The 16,994-nt window shown below is 36.8% G+C and overlaps 2 protein-coding genes across 2 annotated transcripts; one reads left to right on the top strand and one right to left on the bottom strand.

The window, feature by feature from the left end:
• Positions 1-6,242: 6,242 nt before the first annotated feature.
• LOC113767905 (calmodulin) lies at positions 6,243-8,677 on the top strand. The gene is made up of 4 exons (XM_027312108.1): positions 6,243-6,424; positions 7,337-7,494; positions 8,047-8,127; positions 8,264-8,677. Exons 1-4 carry the CDS (start codon positions 6,349-6,351, stop codon positions 8,396-8,398), a joined length of 450 nt encoding a protein of 149 aa, XP_027167909.1. The 5' UTR covers positions 6,243-6,348; the 3' UTR covers positions 8,399-8,677.
• Positions 8,678-9,249: 572 nt separating this feature from the next.
• On the bottom strand, positions 9,250-11,263 carry LOC113769509 (pentatricopeptide repeat-containing protein At5g43790-like). The gene has a single exon (XM_027313971.1). The coding sequence runs from the start codon at positions 11,189-11,191 to the stop codon at positions 9,389-9,391; it is 1,803 nt and encodes a 600-aa protein (XP_027169772.1). The 5' UTR covers positions 11,192-11,263; the 3' UTR covers positions 9,250-9,388.
• Between the last annotated feature and the right edge of the window lie 5,731 nt (positions 11,264-16,994).

The raw sequence follows: 16,994 nt of genomic DNA, 5'->3' as shown, positions 1-16,994 counted from the left end.
TGATATGGTGTTGGGGGTTGATTGGCTAGCCAGATACAGCCCCATTGAATTTGATTTTAATAAACTGAGCATGAATTTTCGCAAAGGAAAGGAAATGGTGGAATTAAAAGGAGAATCTGGGGACCTGAAGCTTACAGCTATTAAAGGAAGCAAATTAGCCAAGTGGAAGAGGAAACAGGTGTATGGAGTTACTGCCTACCTAACCATGGTAGAGGAAGACCAAGTAGGACAGGAAGAGATCCCAACAGACTTGGAAGAGATTTAAAATCAGTTCAGGGATGTATTTGCTGAACCACAGGGGTTGCCCCTCTTAGGAGTCATGACCATGGAATTCCCTTGAAGGAAGGAGCCAAACCTTTCCAGATCAGATCTTACAGATGTCCTTATGTACAAAAATCTGAGATAGAGAGACTGGTGAGAGAGATGTTATAGATGGGATTATTCAACCTAGCAACAGCTCATTTGCTTCTCCTGTGCTGCTGGTCGAAAAGAAGGATGGAAGTTGGAGGTTCTATGTAGACTACAGACAGCTTAATGAACTCATAGTGAAGGATAAGTTTCCAATGCTTCTGATTGATGAACTAATTGATGAGTTACATAGATCTAAGTACTTTACTAAGATTGACCCAAGGGCAGGTAATCACCATATTAGAGTCAAAGTTGAAGACATATATAAGACTGCATTCAGGACTCATTAGGGACTATATAAATTCAAGGTTATGCTATTCGGACTGACTAATTCTCTTGCTACATTTCAGAGCTTAATGAACCAGGTTTTCAAGGAGTAGTTGAGGAAGTATGTCATAGTGTTCTTTGATGACATTCTGGTTTATAACCCTACAATAGGAGATCATCTCCAACATGTAACAGAAGTGTTGGACCTACTAAGGCAACACCAATTATATGCTAAGAAGAGTAAGGGCCTGTTTGGAACCGAGTTTTTTACCCAAGTTTTTTAGTTACTAGTTTTTTAACAACTTTATCTACAGTAATCCAAAAAAATTTATCAATTTTTTTAACCTACACATTTCAAAATATCTAATATACAAAAAAATTTCTCTTTTCTTTTTCTTTCTCCCCCACCCGATCCACCGCACCTTCATCGCTGGCCACCACCTCCGCCACCGGTTCCAGCGTCGGTCACCTATTCTGGCGTCGGCCTTCCTTTTTTTTTCCCTTTCTCCTTCTCCCTTTCCCTCTCCCCTTTGACCGATCTGCAACTTCTGCACCTCTCTTCAAGAGATAGGATTCCGGTTTCTGCATCTTTCTTTCTCTCATCTTTCTTATCGACGTTCAACCTCAACCCACCTCGCCCATGCTTATACCGCTTACCCCACCTCAGAAACACCATAGCTTCCCTTAAGTGCTGGAAGGTGTCCCTCCAAGCGTGGCAAACCAGCGACGCAACCCGTAAATTGGACAGCGAGAAAGACATGGCGATTTTCTGCACTAATTCAAAAGAGAGCAAAGAGTAATCATATTGCTGATGCTTAAGGTTGTTGGGGACATGGGTTTTCGACAAGGAAGAGCTAGAATTCCTCGTGGGCCTTGAGGTACTGGATTTGGAGGAAGAGTGGTGATGGTGGTGGTGGTGGCAGCGGCGATGATCGGATTCTTTTTTGGTAAAGGGCAGCGCGGTAAAGTGGGAAGTGTCTGATTTGGAAGGCCATGTTTTCTGCTTCATTGGTAGTGGTGGATGGTGGAAGGGGATACAGCAGCCGGCTACGTAAAGTCCGAGAAAAAGAAAAAGAAAAAGAAAAAAAGAAAGCGAAAAAGAAAAGGAAAAAAAAGTTTTTCATCTTAAAAAATTTTTCCAAAAACTTTTACAGTGCACTGCAGTAAAGTTTTAGACAAACTTTCAAAAAACTCAGGTTTCAAACGGGGTCTAAGTGTTGTTTTGCACAAACTCAGATTGAATACCTAGGCCACATAATCACTAATGAGGGAGTGCAGGCAGACCCTAAGAAAATTGAAGGTATGGTGAACTGGCCAAAACCTGAAAATGTGAAACTGAAGGGATTTCTGGGATCAACTGGATATTATAGAAAATTTGTGAAGGGATATGGATCCATTGCCAAACCCCTTACATCACTACTGAAGAAAGGAGGATTCCATTGGAGTAAAGAGGCTGAGAAGGCATTTCAGATGCTAAAGATGGCTATGTGCAGCATACCCATACCCGTCTTGCCAGAATTTGATAAACCTTTCATTATAGAATCTGATGCTTGCTATGGAGGGATAGGAGCTGAACTTATGTAAGAAAGGAGACCTATAGCATACTTAAGTCAGAGTTTGGGGGCAAAGAATCTGGGACTATCCATCTATGAAAAAGAGCTGCTGATACTAGTTACTGCAGTCACCAAGTGGAGGCACTACTTGGAGGGTCACCATTTCATTATCAGAATAGATCACCAGAGCCTCAAGTACTTGTTAGAGCAGAGAGTTACCACTCCACTCCAACAGAAATGGCTCACTAAGTTGTTGGGGTTAAGTTATGAAATTCAATATAAAAAGGGAAGGGAAAATGTTGTTGCAGATGCACTATCCAGGAGAACCAGCAAGGAAGAGGGGAAGTATGCAGAGATGACCAGTGTTATCCTTGAATGGGTAAGGAAGGTGATGGAAAGTTACCAAGGAGATGAGAGGATACAGGAGATGATCAAGGAACTGGTACTCACACCTGGTTCCCTACTGGACTACTCTTACCAGGATGTAATAGTCAAATATAAAGGAAGAGTGATGGTGGGGAAGGAAGGAGGAATTAGGAGGAAAATCATTACTGCCATCCATAACTCCCAGCTAGGAGGACATTCTGGAGTACAAGCCAGTTACCTGAGAGTCAAACATCTATTTCACTAGCCAGGAATGTACAAGAAGATCAAGGGTACAGTGTTGCAGTGTGATACTTGTAGGAAGTGTAAGGATGAGCATACTGCTATCCTAGTCTCCTGCAACCCATACCAATACCTCAGTACTCATAGAGTTATGTCACTATGGACTTTATTGAAGGGTTTCTTACTTCAGAAAGAGGAGACGCTATCATGGTAACGGTGGACTGGTTCACAAAATATGCCCATTTTACTAGCCTAACAGATTCTTTTAATGCCCCAATAGTAGCCAGGATCTTCCTAGATTAGGTCTGCAAGCTGCATGGTATGCCATTAAGCATGCCATCTGACAGGGACAAGATTTTCACTAGCCAATTTTGGATAGAACTATTCACACTGTTAGGAACTGAACTATGTCTAAGCACTGCATACCACCCTTAGACTGATGGACAATCGAGAGGTGAATTAGGTGTTGAAAATGTATCTAAGGTGCATGACTCATCTGGAACCAAAGAGGTGGAATGCATGGCTATCTCTGGCAGCGTGGTGGTATAACACCACTTATCATACTGCCATACAGATAAGCCTCTTTGAAGCTCTGTATGGAATGAAATCCCTCCCCCCAGTGGGCCTTAGGTTTATACTCATACTCTAAGGTAGACACTGTTGTAGATCATTTGAAGGATAGGCAGATGATAGATGAGCTGCTCAAGAAGAATTTGGAGAAAGCAAGAAACAGAATGAAAGTGTATGCAGACAGAAGAAGATCTGAGAGGGAATTTGAGGTTGATGATTGGGTATACCTTAGGCTACAACCTTACAGACAAAACTTAGTGGAAATGAGGGGCAACTCTAAGTTAGCAGCCAAGTACTTTGGACCTTATCAGGTAATACAGAGAATAGGAAAGGTGGCCTACAAACTCCAATTGCCAGCACAATCAAGGATACGCCCAGTCTTTCATGTTTTCCCTATTAAAGAAGAAGGTGGGACAGAAGGTAGTTCCAATACTTCAACTGCCAGGCACTAACGAGAAGGGGCACTTGAGGATAGAGCTACTAGTTGTGCTAGATAGAAGATTGTTAAGAGGAAGAATGCAGCAGCAGTGCAGTGGCTTGTGCAATTGTGGGGAGCTTCTCCTACAGAAGCTACGTGGGAAGATGCAGAGGATATTGAACAAAGATTCCTTGAATTTCAATCTTGAGGGCAAGATTATTTGGAAGGGGGAGCTATTGTCATGAAGCGGAATTGAACTGAGAAGCAAAGGAACGGAAGGCGTGAACCTAGAAGTAGAAGGCATGATCAGAAAGAAAGAAGGAGAGACGAAAACGTGATTTTGGAAGCACGCCTTTTCTGGGAAATTCAGTTCATCAACGTGAAAGCAACAGCTGTGGTCGTGCAACAGTTTGAATGCAATGGAGGACATGTGTCTTAATGGGATTGTAGCTTTTAGAAGTTAGTCACTGGCTTAACAGCTTTATATAAAGAGATTTGCTTTTGTAATAGGGCAGCGATTGTTTTGTTAATTGGTCAAATTTGGTCATTCCAAATCTTCTTCTTCCCTAAGTTTCCTCCTTTCTTAATCATCTCCTTGCCTTTTCCCACCCATTCCAGTAACTTATCAATTAATATCAATATACAAGTTTGTATTAATTTTTATTGAATTCTTGTTAATTCTGCTGCCATAGAAATCACTGTTAAGTTTACATCAGCAAATTCAGCTTGCTTATTTCGATTCATTCTCCTTAGCTCAACTTGGTACTATTACAAGGGGAAGCGGAAGAGGGAGAAATGGGGAGAGAAAAAGCAAAAGCAAAAAAAAAAAAAAGTTGCATCTGTTGGCGTCGGAACTAGAGTCGGAAGAGGTCGATAGCGTCGGCCGGTTTTGACCGACAGCAAAGGTAGTGGTGGGTTGAGGTGGAAAGAGAAAAGAAAGGAAGGGAATTTTTTTTTTTTTGTGTTTTGGATATTTTGAAGTGTGTTGATGAAAAATTTTAAGAAATTTTTTAGAAGTACTGTAGGTAAAGTTGGTGAAAAATTAGTACTAGACAAACTTGAATAAAAATCCAATTTGGATTAGCTGTTTTTTGGGGTGTTTTTAAAAAAATTTGTTGTAACAGAGTTTTTAGATTATATTTTGGGATATTTTTAGAAAATATTTTGGGATATTTAAGAGTAGAAGAGTTTTTAGAATATATTTTGAGATATTTTTTAAAATTTTTTAAAATTTTAAACTAATTTTTAGATTATCTTTTAGAGTACTTTTTAAAAATTTTTATTGCATTTGAAAAACAAGTTTTTGAAAAACACTCGCATCCAAACAGAGCGGATAACGCTGGAATTTAAATACAATTGAGTTCCTTGACATTAATAAATATACACGTCTTGTTCAAATGTTTGACGTTGTTGTACTCGAACAATATGATCGTGTATCATACGGTTGCACTTAATGGGTAGTGGAGAATCTCACGACAAAAGAATCCGAAGTCAAACTCATGTTATATGTGAACAAAACCTTCATTGCAAGGAAAATACAAAAGGAAACTCAGTGGTCAATAGCAGTTGTATAAGCAAGTTTAACCGAATCGAATACTCTTATTTGTTCGTTTTAATAAATTTGTAATCATATGCTTTAAAAAAAATAAATTTGTAATCATGTCAAATCTTAATTCACTTATTTATTGGGCTGAACTAAAATGAGTTTTTATTGAGTCAAGCTCAACTTGTTTGAATTTTTATACTTGTTTTTCTTTTTTTTGATATGTGAGAGGTTATCTAAGCTCTTACTTATAATCTTTCTAATTTATCACCCAACCCAATCTTTACTCCAAAATTTTTTATACTTAATGAATCAAAACTAAGCCCCGTCTAAAATTTTATTGGTCATGAGATTTTCATGTTTGATTTGATTATTTTTTGAACAAAACTCGACAGCTCTTATGAAATCTAACTCAATTTGAATATAGAATAATTTGATTAATTGCTAATATGGTCCAGAATTTTGTACATTTCTCATATAATCCATTCAATTTTAGACCGAGATGCTCCTTTGAAAAACTTTTCTTAATAGTAAAATATACCGATTAGAAAAATAATTTGCTTACTACCGACAAAAAAATTCGGGATGTTGCTGACTGGACTTTCCATAATATGGGTCCCACGATGATCATATCTACGAGGTTCCAGCCTTGAACCCCGACGAGATCCAATCTAAATATCTAATAAAAAAAAAAAAATTTTTTTTTAAAGGTAAAAAACCAAAACCGTAAAAACTGTTGTAGTAACAGCTGGAATAATATTATATCTAAAAATATATTTTTACTCGGTCAATAATAATCGTGGACCCCACAAAACACGTCGAAAATTTACTGCACCCCAAACCCCTATATCAACGGCACAAGAAAGAAGAACACTAGACTACTGTCAACAAAGTCTTTTTTCCTCTCTTCTTCGTTTTCTTTTTCTTTAGGGTTTCTGTTTTGTCAATTTTACAGAAAAAGAGAAGAAAAATAATTTGCGAAAATGGCAGAGCAGTTGACGGAGGAGCAGATCGCCGAGTTCAAGGAAGCTTTCAGCCTCTTTGATAAGGATGGCGATGGTATTATTTATTCTCTCCTTCGTCTTCTGATTCTTTTTCCTCTTTTTTTCGAGGTTTTTTATTTTTTTCTATTTTTTAGCGTGGTTATTTTTGTGAATATTGGTTGTTTTGACGTTTATTTGGTGAGAGCGGATCTGTGATTTGCCTTTTTGTTTGCTCTGAGCTTTTAGGTTATGGAATTTTTTTTTATCGGTGATTATATTGAAATATGACGGAAATGACATTTACTAATGTTTTTAACTTGTCGCGATGGGTTGATCGGAGGGAAAAAAGAGTAGTTTAATTGAAAAGTTTGGTGGAATTTGTATTTTAGTTATGTTCATTCTTTAAACTTTTTGGCCCGTGTGAAAATAGAAGTGATGTATATTTTTCACTGTCCAGCATTTTTTTTAATTATCTATTTACCCGATGTTTATTATGTGAAAAATCTATGTAGGAGAAATGAATTGTACTGTGATTTAAGTGGCCAAATGTGTGGAACATGGTCCGTGAAAATTGGGTGTTGGCTGGTTAATTACGTTACTGGATCTTTGCTTTGGCCTTGGCTTTTCCTATGTCCCCTTTGGGTGTCTTTTAGTGGCTATCTCTGGTTTTGAATTTTTTTTCCTGTCAACGATTGTTAGAAATGGATGGAAAATGATGCTTTTTTTTTTCCCGAGGTTTTTGGGAATCAAAGTAAAATTGTTCGTGTTAGTTATATGCGGTGCATCCTTTCGCAACCTGTTGTCTGTTAGACTTTCATTTTCTTTCTCTTTTTTTTTTGGTGGATTTTGATGATTTTCAATTACATAGTGGATTTCTTTTATTTTGTTGTCGGAGAACGTGTTGGTTATATACATGAGAAGGTCAGAGAGCATTACGCTTAATTTGGTTTTTAGATCTAATGAAAACCTCCAATTCTTGTCAACGAAGGCTGCATCACTACAAAGGAATTGGGAACTGTAATGAGGTCACTGGGGCAGAATCCCACTGAAGCTGAGCTGCAGGATATGATCAATGAGGTTGATGCTGATCAAAATGGAACCATTGATTTCCCTGAGTTCTTGAATCTCATGGCGCGTAAAATGAAAGTAAGCATAGTCTAATATCTGGTATATGTGTTGCAATCCTAATGGTTTAGGGAATGCTAGACAATTTCGCGTGCTGGGTCTGTTTCTAAGTGTGTTATTGTCTTGGTTTCATTAAACTGAGGTAGCTCATCATTTTTATTGAGAGCTTGGTTGTATCAATGCATTTCTTATAGGCTTACGCTGTCTTCATCAATTATTTAAGCATTCTTCCTACTTTTTTACATCAGGAATGATATAGTTGCTTCTATCATAAGCTAGGTTGATCAGGGAGCTAACCCTTGCTCATAATGCATTTCTTGAGGATTTTTAAGTGATATGAATTAATCATTCCTATTTTAGTGCAAGCATTGCATTATACTGGTGCAAAAGTGCTGGAGGGGGCTGAGCTCTTTGTTTTTTTGTTCTCCCCTTTTTTGTGACAAATTCTTGTGGCCATAGACTCCTGAATTATATCCTTTTCCTTTCATGAGATACCATTAACTTCTCCTGCTTTAATGGAGATGCAGCAATCTGTACTTAACACACCTTTAATTACGATTTTTGTCTATGAAGGATACTGATTCTGAGGAGGAACTCAAGGAAGCTTTCAAGGTTTTTGATAAGGATCAAAATGGCTTCATCTCGGCTGCTGAGGTATCAACAGTTTTATAGTGTTGTTGAATTGTTTTGGGCATTGTTTTCTTGTGTCTGCTGCTCATTAATGGTCTTTCACAATGCAAGATTTCATTTCTCATCATGTTGATACTCATTTGTATGGAAATATTTTCAGCTTCGTCATGTGATGACAAACCTTGGGGAGAAGTTGACTGATGAAGAAGTTGATGAGATGATCAGGGAAGCGGATGTGGATGGTGATGGTCAGGTTAACTATGAGGAATTTGTGAGGATGATGCTTGCCAAGTAGTGTGATTGTTTGAGAGTTTCCAGTTAATGTAGTTTTAGTAATACTGTCTCACCTTGTGATCTAGACGAAGATGTTTCTTCTTTACTTTTCCAAACTTGAGCATATTTGCCTTGGTTTATCAAGGCTTGACGATCACTGAGTTGAATGTAGACCCTTTTGCCCTTGTTTGTATAGCTCTAATTTCAAAAGCTGAACCAGTTGCTCTTGACCGGGTTACTAGTATAGCGTCATACTGCTCAAGTAAAGCGCAGAAAAGCAAATAGATATGCTACTTCCTTATGCTTGCTCATCCCCTTGGTCGCCCATTATCTTTCTTATTACGTTTGATTTCAACTGAGAGAATGGAAGTTGGAATTCCCACCGCTGGCCACCGCTTGAACGAGCGAACCTTCTTTGATACAATCTCTCTTTGAGCTGCCCGGTGCAAACTAGTAGAGTTGAACTAGCCATCGTTGATTGGGTGCGTTGGATGCTTAAGCTTCTTCAAAGCTTCTTCAACCTTTCTGTCATTTGATCTTGATTTGCATTTTGATCTTTCCATCTTCGATGCCTTAATCTTGAAAACAGCCCTCTGCTTCACATCATAATCACCTCAAGTACTTGAGATCTCGCTGTCTCACAAACCACCTCATGCCCACGGATTGAAAGCACATCTTCCTCATAACCCAGTTTGAAATGCTTTATTACTTGTCCATGAGTGCAGAGGACTGAGACGGTGTCATGAAAATGGTTTCAAAGGAGGCATTATGGTTGAAATGCTAGAGATGGCTCATATTCTTGGTAATCAACTGCTTGGGACTTTGGCTTCGAAATCTGAAAAGTGCATTGAATCATGCCTTGATATTGGAAAATCTCTTGAACGGTTGTCAAGATCATTATGCGTGCTTGTCAAAGAGAGAGACAGGCGTGATTATGATGATTCTTGGGATAATTCCAGCCACTGAAATAAAGGATTAATAGAGAGTGTGATTTTACCATCGAGAGATCAAGTTACCAATAGTCCAAACATGAACAGGTCCCTTCCCTGAAATGGTGAAATCTACTTCTGTCCCTTACTATAAGCTCTCTTCCATATATCCTTGAAATAAGTTTTGCAATATCATGACAATCACCACATACTCGAAGATTCTTTATAATTCTAATAGGTGAATCAGAACGACATTCCATAAGAGCAAAAGCAATAGCTAACCTTTCACTATGATATGAAAGATGATCTTCCTTCTCTTCCTCTTCAATGTCAAACAACACTTCTCTGGTTCTTGGCTTATAACCATGCTCCTTTAGCCTACCATTCATATCGTCTAGCTTCAAATATATCTCTTTCGCTTTTGGATGTGTTTTGTCACCACTAGAAAACTCGTGCATTTCTCCATCAATCTCAAGGATACTGGTTCCTGGCATTTTATTTATCCCAAACTCTTTCATCAACTTCCTGACATTCTTCACATCATCCCATCTATTCATGCTGGCATAAATGTTTGAAAGGAGAACATAATTCCCGCTAGTTTCGGGCTCTAGTTGTATCAAATACTTCAACGCAACTTTCCCCACCTGTATGTTCCCGTGAACTCTAGCTGCCCCGAGTAAAGACCTCCATAAGACAGCAGTAGGCTTCATGGGCATGGCATGAATCGTTTCCTCAGCCTCCGCCACACGACCTGCTCGGCCCAAGATATCCACTAGGCAACCATAATGTTCGAGCTTAGGGGCAATCCCATAATCTCTGTGCATTGCGTAAAAGTATTTGCACCCCTGATCCACCAATCCCAAATGCGAGCAAGCAAACATTACAACCAAAAGTGTGACATCATCCGGAACTAACCCCTCCAGGGCCATCTTCTCAAACAATTCGAGCGCCTCTCGACCATGACCATGAACTGCAAGCCCTCTAATCATAGCATTATAACAAAACGTGTCCCTCTCGGGCAATTCATCAAACAACTGGTAAGCCAACTTGAGACACCCACAATTTGAATACATGTTGATCAATGCAGAGCCAAGATAAATATTAAGCCCAAGTTTCTTTCTAACTACATAACCATGAGCCCACATTCCTTGACTAAGTGCGCCTAAATCAGCACAAGCACTAATCAAAGCCACAAGGGTCACTTCATTAGGTTGAATTGAACACTTCTGCATTTCACTGAACAAATGCAATACTTCTAGCCAGAGACCCGTGCTATCACAAAAACTATCCGCATTGGCATCAAAATTTACACTACAATTAGTTGCATAAGCTGAGAGTATAGAGTTCCACACAGCCAAATCAGGCTGAATAGTCTGATCAAAAAGATATCTGGCAATACCAATTTTTCCACAGCTTGAATAAAAATTAAGCAATGAGGCTTGAACAAATTGATCATAGGGTGGTTCAAGAAATTTTAGGACGTGGGCATGCAAGGCTTTTCCATGTTGGAACCATAGTTGAGCTCCACAGGCCTTAAAAAGAGATGGGTATGTATAATTATTGGGTTTTGCAGAGCTAGTCATATTATTACTAAAAATTCGGTTGTACAGTGATAATGCATCATGGGTTTTGCCTTTCGTGGTATAGCATGAAATGAGGATGTTGTACAGGAAAATTGTTGGGTTTTTGACTTGGTTGAAGATGGTTTCTGCATAAGATATGTTGGTGGTGATGGAGGAGGAAACAAGGATGATGCGGCTTAAAGGGTAGGTGTGGAGGATGAGGCCTGTTGTGATCATCTGGGCATGAATTTGCCACAACGAATTTAAGGTTTTGCATCCATACAAGAGTTGGAGAATTGGGTGATTTTTCAAGGGGGTATTCATGTGATGGTAGTTAACGATGAAATGATAGGATTGTTGCTTTTGTTTCCAACATTATTTCCTTTTTCTAGGAAGAGATTTTCTTCTCCTGGCTTCTGCTGCTTGCAATCTTGTTCTCGGCATGTTAATATGGAACGGACTAGTTTCTAAACTATTTCTGAGGTGAGGACTCAGGGTTTATGCTGTAGAATTCAATTTGTCCTGATGGTCTCTTCCATTTAACCGACTTGGGCTTTCAATCCGGTTGGTACGAATTTAGTGTGTACGAACTTTTGCTCATTGTAAGGTCACGGTTGGTCAATAATTGGAGGATTTGCCCTTACAAGGCAACAAAAAAAATTTTTTGTAGCACATTTTTTAATAACATTTTTACTCCTTATGCACTAAATTGTTATAGTACATTTTTTTCTATAAAAACTGTTAAAAATAGCAATTTAATTGGATTGGGAGGAAAAGGGACAAAAAGCCAGTATATTTGTTGTGGAAATGAAATTCAATTTGTAAGATTTAGGAGGGTACAAAGATCATGATTCATGAAGGGGTATCAAAGTTAATTTTGCCAAAATCTATTATTTGGTAAACTAGTATAGAAATCACCTAATGTACATGGAAGTGTTGGATTTCATCTCCTACGATTCTCACTTATGACATAGCTATTAGAAATTCATTCCAATTCCATACCGAAGACAGATAAGAGGGAATGACAAAACTCCACACATATAGTGCTGCTTATGATTCCGATTACAGAAGGTGAACCAAACACCTTAATTTCAATTGTGATTCAATTCAAGTTGGGTCAGCGAGGGAAAAAGCCAAAATGTTAGTAAATTTAAATTTTATAGCAATGGGAATAGTCCTATGACTCAACTATAGTAACCAAAGAAACCATGCTTCCAGTATTTTTTTTTTTTTTTTGTCGACACACAGGGGTGTCCGGAACCATTGGGCCCGACTTATCCCCTGCGGCTGTGAGAGCCCCGCCCCAAGGTTTACAGCGCGTTAGCTCTCCCGGGGGTCGAACCAGTGACCTGCCCCTAAAGAAGGGACTACGAAACCAGTCGATCTGCCCGGGGGCTCATGCTTCCGGTCTTGGATTTCCATCTTAGTCAACAGTCAATGCAAAATTGTTCACCTTGAAAAAGTACAATAGTTGATTGATGTCCTTACTTATAAAATGTTTTGTAGTTCTTGATTTAATTTAAAATTGTTCTTGTGGTATTTTTAACTGAATTTTGAAAGATGAAAGTAAATATCTTTGTGAGCTATGAGGACTATTTTTACCAACTATTGAATATGATATATAAAACTTTCTTCTTCTTCTTCTTCTTTTTTTTTCTTCTTTTTTGCAGTTCATACTAAATGCTCTAACTAAATTGGCCAAAAAAGTACAATATCTAATATGTTGTCATTTTGCTTTTGGCTGACAATTAATTATTTATATGGGCTTCCCTTATAAGTTGATTTGTGTGATGAGGAAGATATGACAAAAGGGAAGTTTAGTGAGAAAGAAGGAGATGAAATGGAAAAACACCGATCACTTGAAGTGGGATAAAAAAGTGGCTGCTTTGTGCATCACGGGTGTAGAGAATAATATTTCATAGGGTCAAAGAAGTCCGAATTCGATCCATTCAGCCTGAAAGAAAAGGGTGCACCCTAATATATATAACTATAAATGTATTATTTTTTTAAATATGTAATGTATAATTAAACTAATAGTAATTAGTAGAAAGACAATTAGATTCATTAAATAATTTTGATTGATCTCCACCTCCACGATTGGCCACCTGAACTTCAATTAATTTTGATTGATTCCTCTAGATATCCCTTACCCAGTATAAGAATCACAATCAAGCTAGAAATCAAGGCAAAGAATTAGTTTCACAGAATTTTCGAAGGATACTACTAATCAGAACCCAGCTCCCTCTTTGTACTTGTTAGAAACAATCAGAGTCTAACTCAACTTGGGATTGAGAATCCTAGGTAAAATTTCTATTGGTTTCTCTTAATAAGTAGAGATAGCAATTAATTTATTCCTTAATTATTATTATTTTTCATGTATTTTAAAAGAATTAGATACAATTATTGTTGGAAAATTTTTGGTTTATGTATTTTTAATGAACTATTTACTAGTTTACGTGTGTGTAGCTTTAATGTTGTAGATTTCAAATTAACTTTATTATTAAATGGTTAAAGTAATTATATTAAGGAAATTAAGGAGTAATACGTGAGTTTGGATTAAACCCGAATATATTATGAGTCAACTATGAGCTTCAGGTATATGAATCTGAAACTCGTGATTCAAAACCCAAATATCTTACTGGATAGGTGAGCTGAGTCGGAGCTTATTCAAGCTTGAATTAAGTGACCCAATTGACAGCCCTAATATTGATGAAATATTACATGCCAGATTTTTTACCTTTAATTAAAAGAATGATACGTGAACTGCTGCACGTACTCGAAACCCAAATATCTTACCAGTTAGACGAGTCGAGTCAGAGCTTATTAAAGTCTGAATTAAATGGCGAGATTGACAGCTCTAATATTGATGGAATATTGCATGCTAGACTTTTACCTTTAGTAAAAAAGAAAAAAGTTAAAAGAATGATACGTGAATTGCATGTGTTACTGTTACCTGGATAGTCGCAACACATGGACTCCACTTAAGTGCGGTCTCTAAAGGAAATCAACTGCTAAAATTTCCCAACTTTTTTTTTTTTTTTTCTGACGGAGTGGGTGTCCGGGTCAATTCTTACGGGGCCCGACTAATCCCACTCCGACCCGGGAGGAGAGGCTCCTTCCCCCCGAACACGGTAACCCTACGACTCGATTCCTGGTGAAGGAGTTGGACAACGACTTCCAAGGGACTGTCGTGACCAAACGAGCTGCCCATGAGGGACTAAAATTTTCCAACTTTCTAGTTTGGTCAATTGAAATTAATTCAATCAAACAATTATAACCAAATGGTGCTTTTCTGAAACGAAGAATTGCAAGTAAGAAATTCAATACCTTGAATGGATTTGACTCATTTGAGCAGAAGAGTTAGATTTTTTCCTTAGCAATTACGAAGAGGAAATCACACATGAGTTGCACACGACAATGAGAGTGCTATTCGTTTACAGTGAAGACAACTGAAATAATTTTGTGTGCTATTCGCTATAGTACTTTGTTTTTAAACGGGTCCCAAAAAAAAAAACAAAATCTATCCAAACAGAGTTGTGGATAGGATGTCCTCTCTAATCTCTATCTAGGGAAAATAGAGAATTCTGCATTAAGTACTTACTTAATGACAACAAAATTGCAAATTTTCATGTTTATTAAGACAATTACGTGCTAGAGTTGAAATCAAATAAGGGAAGACCATTTTGATGTTTACTGGTCATTTTGTGCTTTTGAGCTTTTTGTTTGATAGAGAAAGATGATGGAAATCATAGCAACTTTTGAATCAGCTTGATTATTGCTCATGTTATCTTTCCATGGAATTATACTTGGCAAATTCTCAAGTGCGGATGAGGGTATCTTTTGACATGTGTCGATTAATATCCAAAGTTAAAAAATTGGGAATATCAATAAGTATAGAATTAATGTTATACACACTGTCAGTGTAAAGATTTTTTACACTAATAGATATAAATATAGTACACATGAATAAAAAGTGTATTTAAAATTTGAATGGTAATGATGTGTACGTTATTCATCTAAACCCTATATTCAAAAAAAAAAAAAAAGTTTACACTGACAGTGTATTAAAATTAATCCCAAAAGTATAATATTAGTATTTATTAAGGGTAGATTTAGGGTGCTTATGTAGAGAATGATGCTTGATCTTATACATTATTGTTGAATTCAGCACTATGTAGAACCCATATAATTGATCATTATCCAGGAGCCAATGAATGAAAAGTAAAGAAACCAACAATATATCTGTGCGCAATCAACTACAGACTTTTGTCAGTTTCCTTTATCTCTTACAACGATATCTCTTGAGAGTATGATTAGTTTTGCTTGCTCAATGTATTCATTGACTGGATAAGTAATATAGAGAGAAGAACTCAGAAGTACTAAAACCATTTTTACCAGTGGTGAAGTCAGGACTTTTGTTCATGGATTCTAATAATATTAGTTTAATCTTACAAGATATTGTTTTGTAAATTTTTGAAACAACTAAATATTTGTTATAATCATTTTTTGAAAAACTTGCTATAAAAATACACCAATTTATTCAATAATAAATATTACAAAAATAAAAAGATTCTTTTGCTTGCGATCTGTCGTTTACCAGTCATCTAATGGTATAAAATGTTATAGTAATTAAAATTATATAGAAGAATACAAAATTAAAATTCTAATATATACAGTAGGCGAATAAAATCACCATCAAATGAATATTCTCCTTTACTTGTAATTCATGTGGTAGAATATTAGGAAAAGTTCGGTAAGTAAATAACATTTATTAGAAAGGAAAAAGTAGTAGCCTGTCATATATTTAAGTTCAATATTTCATGGTGGAAATGTTGAGAGCAGTTGAAAAAAATTTCAACACTTATGGGGGGCAATCTTGGGGTTAGAGAGAATATTATCAAAATTTAAGAGGGTCAAGAGTGGGGCAATGCTAAAAAATTTAACATTTTTATAAGTTATGCTATAGTTTCTAAAAAAATTGAGAGGGTGCATTACTGAACGTGGCTCAAATTGAAAACAATTTTTCAAAAATTGTAGCATGTCACATGTGTAAAATTTAGATTTAAATGCACATGCATAAAATTTAGAGTTCAAATCTAAATTTAAAAGAAAATAGTAACTTATAATTTTCCCAAATTTCTAATTTGGTTAGTTGAAATTATATCAATTCATGAACAGTGGACGTTGAGAGTCATCAAGTGTTTCCTTGAGAGAAGCATTGCAATTAAAGAGATTTAATATATCTTGAATTCATCCAACCCATTTTAAAAAAATCTCAAATGATTAAACCATTTGCATCAAATACCACTAAGTGAGAATTTCATTCTGTTCAAAAATTTTCTTAAAAATTAGAAAAAATAAGTCACGTGTCTGTTGCACGCGCACAAAAATGTCTCAACTGCAACATTTTCTATGATGCGACATATATTAGATAAAAAGATAATTAAAAAATAAAATTGAATTAAAATGTGTCCAAGAAATGATATAAAAAAAAAAAAAGTAGTACTCTATCCAAACAAAGAGTTGAGTGGATAGAGGATCCTCTTTATGTGGGAGATATTGATGAAAATAATTTGTAAGGTTTCATGCCTTGTATAATACTACAGTTAAGTGCACCAACAAGTCAAATCAAATAAACAACAGCCATTTTGACTTATAGGAGTCATTTTGCCCTATTGAGTTCTTTTTTGATAGAGAAAGATGTTGGAAACCATGGTGAGTCTGGATCAGCTTTGGTTATCTCTCCATGGATTTATCGTTGATCTTCATCCAAGAGCCAATGAACAAAAAGTAAAGAGGACATAAAGTTTCAGTACGCAATCAACTATCAGTTTGTAGTAGTCCCCCCAGTCATGTTCCTTTATCTTGTGCCACGATATCTTGAGAGTATGATTTGTTTTGCTTGCTCCACTGTGCAGTGACTAGAATTATGGAAGGTATCAAAAGTATTTTTTAGAGTCATTTTCATCAAATTTTCACTATTTTAACGTTTTCCTCATAAAAATTTGATGAAAGGAGTACACAAATTAACTTCCCAAGTGAGAGATGAAGCTTTGGTATATATATATAGGGAGTAGAGGCTGGGAAGAGTTTCTGTGGCTGTACATCCAAACCTTAAAAACCTTCA

Source organism: Coffea eugenioides, chromosome 4 (genome assembly GCF_003713205.1).
Source record: "Coffea eugenioides isolate CCC68of chromosome 4, Ceug_1.0, whole genome shotgun sequence".
Classification (NCBI taxonomy): Eukaryota; Viridiplantae; Streptophyta; class Magnoliopsida; order Gentianales; family Rubiaceae; genus Coffea; species Coffea eugenioides.
The sequence above is the reverse complement of the archived record's forward strand: the minus strand, read 5'-3'. Positions and strand labels throughout refer to the sequence as shown.